General features: G+C 68.9%; 1 protein-coding gene across 1 annotated transcript; it reads right to left on the bottom strand.

Moving 5' to 3' along the window:
* Positions 1–168: 168 nt before the first annotated feature.
* On the bottom strand, positions 169–17,565 carry LOC104016978 (laminin subunit beta-2). Its single transcript, XM_087743384.1, has 36 exons — positions 15,571–17,565; positions 14,643–14,740; positions 13,830–14,028; positions 13,091–13,266; positions 12,862–12,985; positions 12,704–12,777; positions 12,404–12,592; positions 12,261–12,324; positions 11,976–12,181; positions 11,781–11,901; positions 11,170–11,358; positions 10,890–11,069; positions 10,281–10,393; positions 10,073–10,152; positions 9,652–9,808; positions 9,313–9,465; positions 9,053–9,211; positions 8,843–8,964; positions 8,260–8,380; positions 7,322–7,514; positions 6,785–6,928; positions 6,073–6,304; positions 5,621–5,784; positions 5,306–5,530; positions 4,724–4,938; positions 4,540–4,636; positions 3,567–3,945; positions 3,297–3,481; positions 2,993–3,222; positions 2,660–2,863; positions 1,996–2,140; positions 1,703–1,910; positions 1,471–1,612; positions 848–1,024; positions 598–754; positions 169–418 (listed from the first exon to the last, which is right to left on the bottom strand). The coding sequence occupies exons 1-36, from the start codon at positions 15,854–15,856 to the stop codon at positions 285–287; spliced, it is 6,042 nt and encodes a 2,013-aa protein (XP_087599510.1). The 5' UTR covers positions 15,857–17,565; the 3' UTR covers positions 169–284.
* Positions 17,566–17,624: the final 59 nt, after the last annotated feature.

Here is a 17,624-nt window from a genome sequence, read left to right as displayed (position 1 = left end):
TCCCGCTCCCCCCCCGCCCCGCTCCGAGCTGGGCGGCGGGAGCAGCGCTCGGGGCTGCGCGGAAAGCGCGGGGCGGATCCCGGCCGGAGCGGAGAGCGGGGGTGCGGCCGGCCGGCAGGCAGCAGGCAGGCAGCAGGCAGGCAGGCAGGAAAGCACCGGACACAGGCAGCCGCTGTTCAGTGCTTTATTTGCAGGCGCGGCCGCGCTACAGGCGCCCGCGCTACAGGCGCCCGCGGAGGGGACGGGACCCCCGGGGCTGCGGGGCAGGATGGATCCCCCGGTCCCTAGCAGGTGGCGTAAGCGTTGGCCCTCTCCCGGATCTCCTCCAGCAGCCCCCAGACCCGCTGCTCCAACGCCTGCAGTCGTGTCGCCTTCGCCGCCATCGCCCGCTCGTTGGCCCCGAAGTGCTGCTCCAGTTCTGCGGGACGGGGGCACGGTTTGGGGTGCAGCCCCCCGCCACGTCCCCCCAGCCTGCGTCACCCTTGGGACGCCAGCGGGACGTGCCCAGGGGGACCAGGGGAGACGTGCATGGGGAGGTGGGCACCAAGCGGGGTTGGGGTGGCGGGGAATGCCCCCCGCCACACGTTCCCCCCTCACCTTCCAGTTTCCTCTTGCTGCTGCTGGCCTTGTCCAGGAGGTCCTGGGCCTCCGCCGTCAGCTGCGTCACGCGCTGCAGGGCCCCACCGGACGCCCCGGCCAGCCCGCTCACCCGGCCCTTCAGCACCACGTAGCGCTGCGTCACCTGCGCCAGGTCCTGGCGGCACAAGGGCACGGCGAGGCTGAGCCCCATCCCGGCACCCCATACCCCCTCGGTGCCACGCCGCGGCCTGGCAGGGCCAGGGCTCACCTGGCTGAGTGTCCCCGAGGCGGCGGTGGCACGCTGCGCCCCGTCCTTGGCTTGTTGGGCCATGCGGTGAGCCTCCCGGCCCTGCTCCTGCAGGGCAGTGACACGCTGCGCCAGCTCCCGCAGCCGCCGCTGCGCCCGCGACTCCTTCCCCTCCAGTGCCTGCAGCCTGCGCTCCGCCTGGACAGGCATGGGCACTGGTTGCTGGCATACACGGCAACCCACCTCGCCCACGGCACCAGTCCCACCACCTTGGCAAACCCACGGCATCCGCCCCACACCATCCACCTTCCCCTGGCACCGGCCTCGCTACCCTTGGTGTGCCCATGGCATCGGCCTTGCTGTCCACAGCACCGGCCCCATTACTCCCAGTGTCCCCACAGCACCAACACCATTACTCCCAGTGCCCTCATGGCACTGACCCCGTTACTCCCGGTGCCCCCACAGCACCAACCCCATTGCTCCCACTGCACCCATGGCAGCGATCCCCTTATTCCCAGTGCCCCCGCAGCACTGACCCCATTGCCCCCAGCACGCCCAAAGCACCACCCCGCTCCCCGGTCGTGCCGGCAGCATTGGCCCCGCTCCCACAGCCCCGGCATGCCCGCTGTCCCGGTGCCCCTCACCTCCTTGGCTCTGCTTTCGGCTGCCCGGATGGCGTCTTTGGCACTCCGCAAGGCGTTCCCCGCCGCCGTTGCCTGCACCCGCGCCGCATCCAGCGCCTGCTGCGTCCCCGCCAGCTTGTCTCTCACGCCCTCCGCTCGCTCCCTGCGGCCGCATGGGCAGCTCCAGCCCCTGCCAGCGCTGCGGGACAGACCCCCACCCCCTGCCCACCCCGGCACGTCCCCCACCACTCGCCTGGCGTCCTGTCCCTGCACCAGCAGCCCCCGTGCCGTGGCCAGCCCCTGTGCCGTGCTGTTCAGCACCACGTCCACCCCCTCCAGCTGGCCGATGCTCTCCCGCATCTCCCGCAGCAGCTCCTGGATCCGGTCAGGGCTGCTGGGCAGGGAGATGTTCAGCACCTGCCGGGCCACCAGCTCGATGCTGCCCGGGTCAGCTCCCTCCTCTGCGGGGACATGGGAGTGGGGTGGGCTCGGGGTGGGCGCGCTGACCCCCACCGTGCCCGTGTGCCCACCCCGTGCCGGCGCTACCTGCCAGGAAGGCCTTGATGCGGCGGATGAAGTCCCGCAGCTGGGCCGTCGCCTTCTCGGCGCGGCTGCGGGCAGCCTGCGAGTGCCCCAGCGCCTCCTCTGCCCGGCTCCGCGCCCCTCGTGCCAGCTCCTGCACCTCCTGCGTCTGGGGGGCACAGGGCTGAGCAGGGGGCATGGGGCGGCCCCGGGGAGGGCACGCGGGGGGCGGGCAGGGGGTACGAGGGGACATGCACAGGGACAAGGTGGGGGCATGCGAGGGGGTGTAACGGGGTGTGCAAAGGGGCACGGGGGGCATGCAAGGGGACCCGAGGGGGTGTGCGACAGGGTACAAGGGGGCATGGAAGGGGTGTGCAAGGGGACATAAAGGGGGTGTGCAAGGGGGTGCAGCAGTGGCCCAAGGGGGCACACAAGTGGCACAAGGGACATCTGCAAAGGGGCATAAGAGGGGCATATGGGGGAGACATGCGTGGGGGCACGGAAAGGGCACAAGCGGGATGTATAAGGGGACGTGCCAAGGGGCATGGAAAGGGCACAAAGAGGGACATACAAGGGGACAGCAAAGTGGTTTGGAAAGGGCACAAGCACGGCATGCAAGGGGACATCAAAGCAGCATGGAAAGGGCACAAGGGGACACCAAAAATTGCCATGGAGCCACCAGTCCTACCTTCTGCGCCACCGCACCCAGCTGCCCCAACACCACCTCCAGCTGCTGCGAGGCGTTACGGGCACTGCTCACGGCCCAAGATGAGACGGGCAGTGCCCCCGTGCATCCCATGCCACCGCAACGCCGTGTCCCCATGCCGTCCCGACACAAGGCTCCTCCGCAAGGTGCTTGCTCACAGCTCCGGTCCCCAGGCACCCCACAAATCTGCGGTGATGCCAATGGTGGAGGTGGCAGCTCAACACTGCATAGGGGCAGATGGGCAAAGCCCGTGTGCCACCCCGGCATGGGGATCTCCCCCCATGAACCTATTTGCTCCCCGCCGGTCCCACTCACCTTCTCATTGATTCTGGCAACGCTGAGTCCCATCACTCGTTTCTGCACCTCCCGTAAAGATTTCCGTGCCGCAGCTGTGCCGCGGCGGAAAGCATCGCCCCGCTGCCGCAGCATCTGTTCGGCTGCCCACCGCGTCGCCTTTGCCTCATTCAGCTCGCCGGCTGTGCTGTTGGCCACCGCCGCCGCCTGCCGCGAGTCCTCCGCCGATGCCAGGATGCTGCGGTAAGACTCTGCGGGTGCCGGCGTCAGGGTTCAGCTGGGATGGTTACCACTGAACCCCCCAATCCTCGCCAGATGCTCTTACCGCCGAATCCGGCCGCCGCCACCGTGCTGAGGAGGATTTGGAGGTGAGAGGCAGTTCGGTTGAGACCCCCTAGCTCGTGACTCAGCCCGGCTAGCCGGTCGCGGTGCCGCACATCTGCCTGTGCCAGCTGATCTAGATGTTGCTCTTGCTCTTGGAGCTGCTTCCAGAAGTCATCCAGCTCCATCCTTTGGAGGGGGGAGAGAGGTCTCAAGTCTTTTTGGGTGACAAAAGGGGGGGGTCCTCCCTCCTTAGCCCACCGCACACACTTGCCTGGTGCCATCCAGCCGCTCGAGCAGCCCATCGAGGAGGGGGCCACCGGGGCTGCCCCCTTCGCCCAGCAGCCGCTCCACTCGCCCCAGTGCCTCCTCCAGTGCCCGCAGGCGGCGGGGGCTGAGTGGGGGCACGGACCCCCCCTCCCGCAGCGCCCGCGCCTGCTCCCCCAGGCGCCGCAGCCCGTCCCGCAGGCTGCCCAGGGCTGGGTCCCAGCGCCCGAAGCAGGGGTGGCAGGGCGAGCAGCGGGGGAAGGCCTCCTGGTAGCCCCGCTGGCAGCGGTCACAGCGCAGCCCCCCGAAGCCCGGCCGGCACTGGCACTGCCCGCTGGCCTGCTCACACTGTGGGCTCTCAGCGCCCAGCGGCTCGCACTCACAGGCTGCGGAGACAGGTGGCGGCGTGTCCTGGTCTCCCCAGGGACCCCTGTGTCCCCAGAGTGCCACCATGTCCCCAGCGTCCCACTGTGTCCCCCTACATCTCCAGGGTCCTACCATGTACCCAGGGTCTCCTATATCTCCATGATCCCACCATGTACTCAGGGTCCTCTGAGTCCCCCATGTCCCCAGAGACCCACCATGTCCCCAGGGTCTTCCATGTCCCCAGCATCCCACTGTGTCTCCAGCGTCCCTGATGTCCCCAGGGTCCCATGATATCCCCAGCATCCCACTGTGGGTCCAGGGTCACCATGCCCAAGAGGTCTCATGTCCCCATGATCCCACCATGTCCCTAGGATCTCCTGAGTCCCCTGTGCCCCAGTGTCTCCCCAGGGCTCCCATGTTGAGAGTCCCACCGTGTCCCCAGGGGCCCCCATGTCCCCAGGGCCCCCCACGTCCCTAGAGTCCCAACATGCACCCAGGGTCCCTCCATGACCCCCTGTTTCCCCAAGACCTGCCATTCCCCAGGGCCCCCATGTCCCTGGACACCCCATGTCCCCAGAGCCCCTGCACTCCCGGTCCCTGGGATGTGTCCCCACCTCGGCACTCCCGCTCGGGGTCTCCCCAGTAATGCTCCTGGCACTGGGAGCAGATGCGGCCCCCGAAACCGGGCCGGCATTGGCACTGTCCTGTCACCTGCAGCGAGAGCGGCGTGCTCAGCCGGGCAGCTCGCGCGGCACCAGGAGGGGCAGCAGAGCCATGCCGGGGTGCCGGGGGTCTCACCGCGTCACAGGCGGGGTGCAGGGCATGCGTGGGGTGGCAGCCGCAGGGCTCGCAGCCCCCTGACCCCCCCAGGCTCCAGAAGTGGGGTGAACAGCGGTCACAGCTCTTGCCCACCACGTTGGGCCGGCAGGCGCAGGCGCCCGTGCCGCGGTCACAGGTGCAGGTGCCGGCGGCGCAATGGGAGGCCAGGGTTCCCCGTGGGTCACAGACGCAGCCTGTGGGGGGGTGGGCGACCGTGTGGGGCTCGGCCCGTGCCCCCTGCCCAGGCGATGCCCTCCTGGCACCTGGCCCCAGCACCCCAAATCCCCTGCCTGGCCCCAAACCTATGCAGAGCCCCAACACCCCCGCGACCCTGATCCCTGTCCCCTGCCCAGCCCCGAACCCGGGCACAGCCCCAAACCCCCTGACACCCCCAAAACCTGACCAACCCACCTCCCCACCCCCAATGCAGCCCCAATCCTCACCCCCACCCTGACCCCTTGCATCACCCCAAAACCCCCTGCACATCCCCGAACCCTCGCACGGCCCCAGCCCCAGCACAGCCCAACCCCCCGCCCTGGCGCAGCCCCCCGCTCTGCTCACGCCGGCAGCTGCGCTGCAGGGCATTGCCATAGTAGCCAGGCTGGCAGTGGGCACAGCGGGGTCCGGTGGTGTGGTACAGGCAGCGCAGGCAGTGCCCTGTGCGGGGGTCGCAGGCCCCTGGGTCGCTGGCGTCGATGTTGTTGTTGCACTGGCAGGGCCGGCACGCACCTCCCTCCATCTCCGGTGCCCCGAAGTAGCCGGGGGAGCAGCGGTCACAGCGGGGCCCTGTGGGGAGAGGGGGGCTGTGGGTGCCAGGGGTCCCGCAGCCCCGGTGCCGGGGGGTCCCCGCTGCATGGCGCCTGCCCTGCCCCTCACCGGCGTATCCGGGTGCGCAGAGGCAGACGATGTGGTGGGTCTCCTCATCGGCGTGGCAGGCACTCCCGTGGTAGTGCCGTGTGCCGGGGTAGCCGGGGCAGGGGCAGGGCCGGCACTGCTGCCCCGAGCCCAGCACCGGGTCCCCATAGTAACCGTCCTGGCACCTGTGAGGACAAAAGGGGAATAGCTCCGGGGTCCATCCCATCCCATCCCATCCCATCCCATCCCATCCCATCCCATCCCATCCCATCCCATTATATCCCATCCCATCCTATCCCATCCCACTGTATCCATCCTATCACATCTCATCTCATCCATCCCATCCCATCATATCCAATCTTATCCCATTCCATCACATCGCTTCATATCCCATCCCATCCCACGCCATGCCATACCATGCCATGCCATGCCATGCCATACTGTCCCATCCCCTTCCCTCCGATCAGGCTCACCTCTCACAGTGCCGGCCAGCGGTGTGGTCGCGGCAGCGCAGGCAGCTGCCCGTCCGAGGGTCGCACTCCTCGGCGTGCCCGTTGCACTGGCAGGGCCGGCAGGCGGGGAAGCCCCAGTGGCCGGGCTGGCACTGGTCACACTGCCGGCCCATGGCGCCAGGCTGGCACCGGCACTGCCCGCTCACCACGTCGCATAGCTGTGACACCGAGCCCTCCGGGGAGCAGGCGCAGGCTGTGGGACAGCATGGCTCGGGTCGGGGACATGGGTGCAGGGACACAGGGATGGGCAGACAGACAGATGGGGGACCAGCACCCAGGGCATGCCCAACCCAGGGGCTAAGGCACAGGAGGGCTCATGTGGATGCATGGGTGGGTGGATGGACGGGTGGACAGACAGATGAGTGAGTGCCAGGCAGGGTAGTGCCCACCCCAGGCAGGAGCATGGGGCTTGGATGGATGGATGGATGGATGGATGGATGGAAGGATGGATGGATGGATGGATGGATGGAAAGACAGAAGGACAGAGGGGGAACTGGGACCCAACACACGGGCTACAGGACAGCAGGGCTGAGATGGATGCATGCATGGACAGATGGACAGGCAGACAGACAAGTGAACAGGCAGACAGGTAGCAAACGGGGTTCTGATGGCTGGACAGACAGACAGACAGGAGGGACAGGGATGCCCAGCAGGCGCAGATCCCACTACTTACAGCTGCAGCCCAGGGGCCCGAAGCCGTAGCTGCCGGGGGCGCAGTGGTCACAGCGCCGGCCGAGGACGTGGGGCTTGCAGTCGCACTGCCCTCCCTGCGCCTGGCACTCGCTGCTGCGGGAGCCCTGCGGGTCGCACTGGCAGGCTGTGGGCAGCAGGGCCAGCGTGGGGCTGGGGCTGCCCTGCCGCACCCTGCCCACGCCCTGCCCACACCCTGCCACAGCTCCCCTGCCCGCCCCTGCCGTGGGCATGGCCTCATCCTGAACCGCTGCCCTGGGTACCGCTGCCCACCCCTGCCATGGGCATGGCACTGGGTACCCCTGCCCGACTGGGCACCCCTGCCCAACCCTCCAACGGGCATGGCCTCATCCTGACCCACTGCCACAAGCACGGTCTCATCCTGACCCACTGGCACAGGTACCCAAGCCGCCCTGCCGTGGGCACAGCCCCATCCCGAGCCACCACACCGGGCATGGCTCCCCCGTCACCTGCTGCCCCGAGCACGTCCCCCGACCCCGGCAGGGTGCCCCCCACTCACGCAGCGCCCCGCCGTGCAGCAGGGCCGAGATGCTGCAGACCAGGCGGGTGCAGGCCTGGGCCAGGGGGTGCGGAGGGGCCATGTGAAATGCCTCCAGGCACCGGTACCGCTCCAACTCCTCCCGACGTGTCGCTGCCGCCGCCTCTGCCCCGTGGAAGCCCGGCAGCTCCGACACCCGTGGCAGGAGCACCAGCTGCACCGGGCAGTGGGAGGGAGAGAGGAGATGGGGCTGGGGGACGCACAGCCACTCCCCACCATGGGACCTGGCCCCTGCTCCTGGGCCAGATCCATCTGCCCCAGGGCAGCCCTGACCCTGCCAGGGGCTTGACCACTCTGGCCCCATCAACAGCCCCAGCTCCACTGATATTCCCATCCAAATTGCCATCCCCACAGGGGTCCTTATCGCCATCCCCATTGACATCCCCAAGACCAGCCTCAACTCCATCAACATTCCCAGCCCCATTGATATTGCCATCCTCATCCCCATTCCTATCTCCATCCCAACCCCCTTTCCCATCCCCATCAATATCCCCATCTCCATCCCCATTCCCTTTCTCCATCCCCATCTCCATCCCCATGCCATTCCCATCCCCATCCCCATCTCCATCCCCATTCCCTTTCTCCATCCCCATCTCCATCTCCATCCCTATGCCATCCCCATCCCCATCCCCATCAATATCCCCATCTCTATCCCCATTCCCTTTCTCCATCCCCATCTCCATCCCCATCCCCATCCCCATCCCCATCCCCATCCCCCTCCCCATCTCCATCCCCATGCCATCCCCATCCCATTCCCATCCCCATCTCCATCCCCACCTCACCCCACCTGCAGCCCCAGGCGGACGTCGCTGCCCACCCCAGCCCGTGGTCCCCCATCCCTGCCCATCACCCCACCCCTGCCGAGCCCCAGGCATGGGGTGCAGCGGGACCCCCCTCACCGAGTCGATGAGGATGAAGGCGCCAGGGTGGCGCTGGGTGACGCCGGCCCGTTGAAGCCGCATGGTCACCTCGTAGGGGGTGCTGGGCTCGAAGCAGAAGGGCCGGGACAGCAGCACGTACCTGTGCAGAGGCAGGCATCAGGGCACGGGCACCCCAGGGCCACGGATACGGACAGGGGACAGCAGCAGCACCCGGCCACCTTCCTTGTCCCTGTCCCCATCCCCATCTCTCACCTGGGTGGCAGGATTGTCCCTGTTTCCATCCCATCCCCATCCCTCAGTTCTGGGAGTGTGGCAGGGCTGTCCTTGTCCCTGCCCTATCCGGATCCCTGTCCCCATCCCCATCCTCATTTTCATCCCATCCCATCCCATCCCCATCCCACCCCTATCCTCATCCCCATCCCATCCCCATCCCACCCCTATCCTCATCCCCATCCCATCCCCATCCTCATCCTCATCCCATCCCCATCCTCATCCCCATCCCATCCCCATCCTCATCCTCATCCCATCCCCATCCCATCCCATCCCCATCCCTATCCCCATCCCATCCCATCCCATCCCATCCCATCCCATCCCGTCCCACCTCTGGCTGTGGGGCAGGCTCTCACGGTACATCTGCTCAGAGGGCAGCAGGTTCCCGCAGCGAGGGCTGGTGGGCAGCACCCGGGAGCTGACGCTGACCACAGCCTCCCAGTCCTCGGCCGACTGCGGCGACAGGTGAGCCGGCGTCAGGGCCGTGCCGTGCCGTACACACCGTGGCCATGGCCGTGGCCGTGGCCGTGGCCGCGCTCACCTCAGGCTCATAGCGCAGCAGTAGCTCGTAGTCCATGGGGTAGGGCACGTCGTCCACGCGGAAGGTCAGGCCAGCCCCGTCCCGCACCCGGGCGAACCCCGAGCCCGTCCATGTCACCATGCGCCCGGTGCCGTCCCGCACCACCTCCTCCACATCTGGCTGCGCAGGGCACCGGCACGGCTTGGGCCTGGCCCCCCCCGGCTCTGCCCCCCGGCCGCCCCTGCCCCGCAGCGCCCCGTCCCAGCCTCCCTGGGGCTCACCTTGGGGGGCTGCTGGCGGCCACGGCGCGAGGGGGCGCGGGGATAGGGGGCGCGGGGGGGGCTGCGCTGGTGCCGCGGGCGCCCCTTCCGCCCCGCTGGCTCCCCAGTGTCGTACTCCAGGCAGTCCTGGGGCACCTCCGCCCGGACGGCGCCCTGCGGGGACGGGGTCAGGGGACGGGCACCATGCACGGGGACAGCCGCGCTCAGGGACAGCCGTGCACGGGGCACGGTGACAGTCACATGCAGGACAGGGTGACAGCCATGCATGGAGCACGGTGCACAGTGAGAGCCATGCACAAGCCCAGGCTGGGAGTGCAGGGACCCCCCCAGGAGACTCACCGGGAGCTGGGGGTGGCCGTGGCCATGGCCAGTGGCCCGCTCGGCCTCGTAGGTGTAGTAGTCGAGGAGGGCGCAGAAGAAGCCAGGCTGTACCTGGTCGCACTGGCGCCCCATGAGGTGGGGACGGCAGGGACAAGCCCCATCCTCCATGGAGCACCTGCAGGTGACCGTCTGGTCCCTTTGTCTGTCCTTCTGTCTGGCTCTGTCCTCACCCATCCCTTCTTCCATCCCTGTCCCCATCCCTCCATCTCAGGGGATGGAGATCCCTCCCTCCGTCCCAACCCCCTCTGTCTCTCCAGCCCTGTTCCCATCCCTCCACCGATGTCCCTGTCCCTCCCTCCCTCTGTGCTTGCCCCCCAGCCCTGTCCCCCCTCCCGCCCCACCGTCCCCGTGCCCTGCCAGGCACTGCGCTGGGCCCCACCGGTTGCTGTAGGCTCCCCCGAAGTCACAGGCGCAGGGCCGGCAGCCCCCTATATCGTAGCTCAGGCCCCAGAACTCGGGCTGCAGCGAGAGGTGGGGTGTGTGGGGTGGGTGTGTGGGGCAGGTGTGGGGCCCGGTGGGGTGCCGTGGGGCTGGGGAGAGTCGGGACATGGTGTGGGGCAGGCTGTGGGGCAGGCGGGGGCACTCACCACGCACTGGCTGCAGGAGCGCCCAGCCACGAAGCGTTTGCAGTAGCAGTCCCCACTGATAGGGTCGCAGGGGGAGCTGCCCGCCACCGTGCCCCGTGGGTCACACCTGCACGCTGCCCCCCACGCGAGCGCGCACCCCCACACGTGAGGGGCTGCCACGTGGCACCGCAGCCCACAGGCTTCATGGCCCTCCCTCCCCATCCCATGTCCTTTCATCCCTCACCCTTCTGTCCCCATTTCTCTGTCCCCATTTCTCTGTCCCCATTCCTCCATCCACATCCCTCCATCGCCATCCCTCTCTCCTCAACCCTCCATCTCCATCCCTCCATCCCACATCCCTCCATTGCCATCCCTCCGTCCTCAACCCTCCATCTCTATCCCTCCATCCCACAATCACCATCCCTCCGTCCTCAACCCTCCATCTCTCCATCCCACATCCCTCCATGCCCATCCCTCCATCCCACATCCCTTGATCTCTATCCCTCCATCCTCATCCCTCCATTCTTGTCCTTCCATCCCATATCCCTCTATCTCCACCCCTCCATCATCCCTCCATGCCCACCCCTCCACCCCACAGCCTCCCGTGCCCATCCCTGGGTCCCAGCTCACGCTGGCAGCCCTGCGGGTCGCCATGGCTGAGGCCGTAGGCACCGTGCCGGCAGCGGTCACAGCGGGGACCGGCCACGTTCTCCTTGCAGCGGCACTGCCCAGCGATCATTCCCAGCGCCACGTCCGTGTGCCCATCGCAGGCGCCTCCGTCCAGCGAGCCTGCCGGGTCGCAGTCGCATGCTGCCAAGAGAGAGAGAGAGACCGCAGGGAGCTGCGGCTGCCGGCACCGGGAGCCGTGGGGCCGGGGCAAGCAGTGGGGCTGGGGTCCCGTGGCACTCACGGGCGCAGGCGGTGGGGGCGCGGATGTCGGAGCGGGGGTGCCGGTAGTAGAAGGGCTTGCAGAGGTGGCAGTGGCGGCCCATGGTGTTGTGCTGGCAGCCGTCGCACACGGCCCCGCTGGAATTCCCCGTGGCCAGGAAGACGGCCATGTCGAAGTGGCACCGCTGCGAGTGCTCGTTGCAGTCGCAGCCTGCGGGGACGGCACCGTGGCACGGCATGCGGCACCCCAACCCCCTGCCTGGCAACACCCCCACCCCAAACCCGGGGATGCAGCTCCTCAATCTCAACCCCTCAAGCCCCAGCCTGCAGAAGCCCCAGCACCCCCTCCCAGCAGGATGCACCCCAGCCCCCCCAAATCACAGCCCGCAGCACCCCGACCCCCCTAAACCCCAGACCCATGTGCAGCACCCCCAACCCTAAAGCCTGGCACACGGGACCCTCAACCCCCCGCCCCGAGCCATGACCCTTGGGATGCCGAACCCTCCGCACACAACATGCAGGACCCCAAAATCCCCAAGCACAACACGCAGGACCCCCATTCCCCCAACCCGGCACGTGGGACCCCAAGCCCCCAGGCACAGCATGGTGCCGGCACCGGCGCGGGGCACTGACGGCGGCAGGCGTTGGTGCTGGAGCCCTCGGCCGGGCGCCAGGGCAGGTCGTGGTAGAAGTCCTGGCAGCGCTCGCAGTTCAGCCCCTGCGTGTGGTGCTCGCAGACGCAGCGCCCGTGGATCTGCGGGGGGGAGCGCCCAGCTCAGCATGGCCACCGGGTGCACCATGCCGTGCTGGCGGTCGCGTGCGCCTCACCATGCCAGGGATGGAGGACGGTGGGGCACCGGGTGCCGGGGCGCAGTGGGCGGCGTGGCCGTGGCAGAAGCAGCTCCCACGCAGCACCAGCTCATCCACGGCATAGTAGTACTTGTGCAGCACCTCCCGCCGTGTGTCCAGCAGGTTGTCCCCCAGAGTGTGCAGCTTGGTGAGGTTCACCCGCAGGTTGGTGACGCGCAGCAGGTCTGGGGGCGGTGGGTGGCACCGTCAGCACCCGCCCCACCGCCCACCAGCCCCATGGCCCCAGCACCCCTGGCCACGCACCCTGGATGTCCGGGCTGTAGGGATCCACTACGGGGATGGAGGGGTCCAGCACCTTGAAGATGACCTGGGAGGAGAAAGGGGTGGGTGATCCCAGACCCACCAGACCCCCCGGCCCCCCTCTGCGCTGCCCCGGCCCCACGCACCTCCCCGTGGCTGGAGGGCTCGATCTCGGAGTAGCGCTGGTCACACAGCACCTCGTCCACCAGCCCCGAGGGCTGGCTGGGGATGCCGGGGAAGAGCTTGGAGCAGTTGTAGGCGAAGTAGCGGTAGACCTTCCAGCTGCGCCCGAAGTCGGCCGAGCGCTCCACCAACATGGCCGCAGGGCGGAAGGTCTGCGGGACACGCAGCTGGGACGGGGGCCGGCCCCGCAGCCCCCCCAGGTCCATCCCATCCCGTCCCACCCCACCCCACCCCATCCCAGGCACTCACGTGCCAGGACCCACCTTGAACTTCATGATGAGGTGGGTGAAATGGAACTCGCCCTCCAGGTCCAGGCGGATGCTGACGTGCTCCACACCTTGGGGGGACAGAGAGGTGATGGCCGAGGCCGGGGAAGACCCCCCCGCCCGGGACCCATGGCCACACAGCTCTGACATCTCACCGTTCTCCGACTGCCACCAGGTCCGCTGGCCGCGGGGGCCGCTCAGGTAAATGACGTTCTCGATGCGGTGGCTCTGGGGCAGGGACGGGTCCCGCGAGTCGCAGGTGAAGCATTTCTCTGAGTCCTGTGCCGGGGAACGGCACCATCAGGGATGGGTGGCTGGAGGCTGCACTGGTGCCTGGCTGTGCCAGGGCCGTGCTGGGGCTGTGCCAGCGCCGGGTGGGCTCACCTGGAGGTGGCTGACGATGCAGTACTCCTGGGGCCCGTCCAGCCCGCAGGTGGAGGTGGCACTCAGGCGGGGGGCTCGCCCCACCAGCAGGTTCCCGGTGGCCGGGTAGCAGCTGCCACGGGCGCAGCCGTGGCTCAGGTCGGGCTCCTGCCAGCCCCCCGCTGCCGGTGCCCCCACTGCAGGGAGCGAGGGCACGGGCTGGGGGCTGTGCCAGGGCCCCCGGGCACCCCTTGCTCCCTGCCATGCACCCCGGGCGCCTCCCCAGCACCCTCCCCACCCCCAGCCGTCCCATCCTGTCCTGCCCCCGCATCCCGACCCACTGATGCAGCACGAAGCTCCGTGACCCGGAAAGGTGCTGGCAGCAGCGCCGGGGCCTCGTGACCGGGGGGCAGGGAGCAGGGCTGGGCAGGGAGCTGGTGACCACGGGGCTGGAGAGGCCGGGCAGGGGGTGGCTGCCTGCGCTCCTGGGGGGCCGGGCAGCCCCCAGGGTGCCAAGCGGTGCCAGGAGCCAGGTCAGGCGCTCGCTAATCCCACCGGGGCTCAGCGCAGTCCGGATTCCCCGCTGGGATTTGTGGCGGTCAGGTCCTGGCTGCTGCCGGCCAGGGAGCATTGCCATCGCCACCACCTCCGCTGCCCGGCAACCTCCGCCTGGGCTGGGGTCCCGGGGCCACTGCAGCCCCTGGCACGGCGGGTGCACAGGGTGCCCGGCTGCGTGTGGCACCCTGAGGCCAGTGCTTACCCAGGAGGAGAGCGAGCACCAGGAGGTCCATGGGCAGGCTCTGCCTAGGGGGGACATGGAGACGGCGCTGCAGCAGGACACAGGGTACGGCACGGGGCGCAGGGCAGCCGGGGCCTGTCCTCTCCCAGCTCCGGCACAGCGGTGCACCCCGCGGTGCTCCCACCCAGCTCCGGCATGGCGGCGTATCCAGGGGATGGGACTGGGAAGCGGGGTCGGGTGGGGCAGTTGCGTCCCAAAGTCCCCTGGGGTGGCACCCAGCGCCCACCCCCATGGCTATGCCCCAGCCCCGCACCGCCCCAGGGGGCTGCAGCACACAGCCCCGGGCACACGGCCGTGCCCTGCACCCCCAGGCCCCGCACGAGCTGTGCCATGCCCCATCGTGACCCGCTCGGGGTGGATCCATCCCTTCGAGTGTCACCGCTGTCCCCAGGGGGTCCCAGCACCGGGCCAGGGCCAGACAGGGAGGGGAGCCAGGAGCGCCGGAGCTGGCTGGGCAAGGTCATCCCTGCTGCTGGCTGGGGTCCCGCTGTTAAATTTAGGCTGGAACTGCATTTTGTGCTTCCTTCTCTCCCGGTACCGCCCGCTCCCAGCCTCGCAAGCACTGGATCAAAGCCTGGCCCCGGCGCTGCCCAAACACATCTTACCCGTCCCTGCGCGGAAGCCAGCCTGGGGCAGGGGTGCACAGGGCGGAGGGGGGAGCTGCGACTCTGCCCCGCCACTGGCCCCACTCGAAGCCACACCAAGGCAGCGGGCAAGGCGGCGTGGGGCCGCGTGCCGGTGAGGGGGTCCCCGAGCCCCGTGAGCCCCCGGTACCTGGCGTCCTGTGGCGTCCGGCAGGCTGGCAGGGCCGAGGCCCGGGGCGAGGGTGGCGTGGGACCCGCTGCCTCCCGGGCTGGGCGCACAGAAATGAGCTGGGGCGAGGGCGACGATGGGATGGCGGCGGCCGGCAGCCCCCCTTCCCCGCGCACGATTCTTATTCAAATGGGCTGCCCGCTGAAAGGGACGGCGGTCTCCAGGCTACGGGAATGTCACTGCCGATTCCTTCTGCCTGGAGGCCCCCGCCGCCCGCCCGCCCGTGGAGGCCAGGCCAGCCAGGCGTCGGCAGCCCGGGCACGCCCCGGCCCCCGGGCGGCACGGCGGGCCCCACCGGTGAACAAAAGGGCACCTCGTGGGCCAGTGAGCCAACGGCGCCGCGTTCCCTGGGCTCCCGGCACAGCACGGCAGGAACGTGCCTGCCGCTGCTTGGAGCGATGTGTGGGGCAGCATGGCGGGATTGGCACCCTACGCCGGCGCAGCTGCGCAGGGGCCGCGACACCGCTTTTTGCCCCAGCTGGGGATGCCCCATGGCAGGGGCACCGGCATGGCTCGGCTACAGGGTGGAGCCATGCCAGGCGTCTGCCCTGCCTGGGCACAGCCACGATGCCGCCGGCTGGGCACGTTCCTCCCGAGGGACCCGGCCCTTCCCACCACCACAGCTCCCTGGGCAAAGTCCAGCACACGCTCACACCGGGAAGTGCACTGCGGGCGCGGGGGGACCCAGCCCGTCTCTACTGAGGGACCCCGCGGCCCCTTCCTTGTGTGCCGCCTTCTGCCGGCTACCAGCGCCTGGCCTGTGCCCCCAGGCTGTGCCGTCTGCCAAGGGCTATGCCGTGTGCCAAGGACTATGCCGTGTGCCAAGGGCTGCGCCGTGCCCTGGGGCTGTGCTGTGCCCAGGGCTCCCTGCCAACATGCCGGCTCCTACCTGTGCTGCGGGGCCCGGCGTGCCGGGCAGGTGGCGGTGGCCCGGGTGGGCTACGGACTCGGCCAGCTCGGCTCTGCTGGGCTCGGGCTGGGCTCCGCTGCTGTTCCTGGAGGAGGGCGGCCGGCGCCTGTCTCCTCCTCCGGCAGCCGTGCCAGGCGAGGGGAGGGACCTGCCCGCACCGAGCCTTAGCCAAGGTGAGGCAGAGGCCAGGTACAAGCCGGCAGTGGCCCACGCGCGGCACGGCAGTGCCCCGTGCCCAGGCTGGCTGGGAGCTGGCACATGGCATCCCCGCAGGGCTGCCGTGCCTGGTCGTGCGGCAAGTGGGGCCGCCGAGACAGGCAGCCTGTCCGGGACTCACCCGGCACCACACGGGCTCGTCGGTGCCTGTTCAGGGCATGACACCAGCAGCGGTACCAGGAGCCCCGGGGTGGCACAGCAGCCAGCCGCGCTCCCCCAGCACTGACGCCGGATGGCTCCTGCTCCCCTCCCGTGCTGGCACCGTGAGCACCGCCATGCCCTGAGCCAGGGCCCCACTCACCCCGTGCCGGTCGGTGCTGCCTGGGATCCTTTGGACCGGTTGCACACCAGGACCGGGCTTGACAGAGACCTCGCTGTCACGCAGGGACGGTGCCTTTTATTAGCCGAGGCCGAAGGAAGGAAGAGGAGCCGTGTGCTCTCCACGCCAAGGCTGCGCTCTGGCCGCCCACCAGCGAGCAAGGTCACGGTCAGACAAAGCAGCAGCTCCCCGGGCTGCCGGCCACGGGGGTGCCAAAACCCGTGCCCCCAGGGACACCCCGACACAGCACGGGCTGGTCCCACGCGTCTCGCTGGGGCGAGGGATGCTGCGGGCAGAGCCCTGCCAGCTCCCCGTGGCCACGCTCTCAGCAGGCGCTGGGAAACCCGGAGGAAGGGCAAGGCTGTGCCCGGCGAGGCTCCGGCAGCACAGGGTGGTGGCCGGGCACCACCACCTCCTTGGCTGGGAGAGCTGGCAGGAGATGAGCTGATAAAGAGCCATTAGCACTGGCCAGCCTGTCTGTATCACAGGGATCTTGCCAAGCAAACCTTATCTGCTCTGAGGAGATCCGAAGTGGCCTGATAAAGGCAACTGTAACGGGATCTTTGGCCTTGAAAAGCAAGGTAAAAGTGAGAGGGAGGGATCCTCAGCGGGATCTGAGGGACGAGTGAGATGTCCCAGCCCACTTCCAGGCCCCTCCTGGCTCCCCCGAAGGCTGCTCTGACTTCCCACGCACCCCGAGCTGCAATCCCCTCAGCCGCCCCGCAGCCGAACGCGTCTGCCTGGGGAGATGACAGAAGCGGGGGCAGCTCGGCTGGCTGGAGATGTGCCAGCAGCAACGCCGCAGCCCTCCGCCACCAGCGTTTCGAAGCTGTGTGGCTCCAGCAGCACCTTTCAGAAGCGATTAGAGCGCTTTCGCCATCGCCGGCAGGCCGAACAGCTCAGAGGGGCAGCAGTGGGAACCGGCAGCGCTCGCCGCTTTGGGGCACACAGAGGAGGGGCCCCTCAAAGCCTCGGCGGAGCCTCCGAGCCCCTGGGGCAGCCTCTCATGCCTGGCCAGCCCCGCTTGGACCGACTTCAGTGTGCTCCGCAGGCGGCCAACACTTCCCTGAACATCCTCAGGGAGCAGGAGTACCGCTTAACCACTTCCCTTCCTGAGGAATGAGCTCCGGCACCGGAGCCGGCGTTTGCCCGCGGCCACCGTCAGCGCACCAACGGCCCCGTGGCACAAACTGGATCCGGATCGCACATGGGTGACCAACGGCATTCCTGTTGAATTAGCCAGCCTCACAGTCCTGGCTGCAGACAGGCAGATCCAGCGAGAAGTCGGAGGGCGGGTGGGCGGGCAGGAGCTGGCAGAGCACCTGCCAGCACGGCGCCGGCCCGGTGCGTTTCTAGGAACTAACCTGGAATGCGGATTTATGCCAGTTTACACCAGTTCAGCACCCGTGGCACTCATTTGGAGCGTGTCCCATCCCAAGCCAGGGGAAGAGGTGGTGGTGGGGGTGGTCTCCAGCGGAGCGTGCCCCACGCGGTGGCC

This window comes from Nipponia nippon, unplaced genomic scaffold, assembly GCF_047370975.1.
Source record: "Nipponia nippon isolate SJK-2023a ecotype South Korea unplaced genomic scaffold, ASM4737097v1 scaffold_9, whole genome shotgun sequence".
NCBI lineage: Eukaryota > Metazoa > Chordata > Aves > Pelecaniformes > Threskiornithidae > Nipponia > Nipponia nippon.
This window is presented reverse-complemented; position numbering and strand designations above follow the sequence as displayed.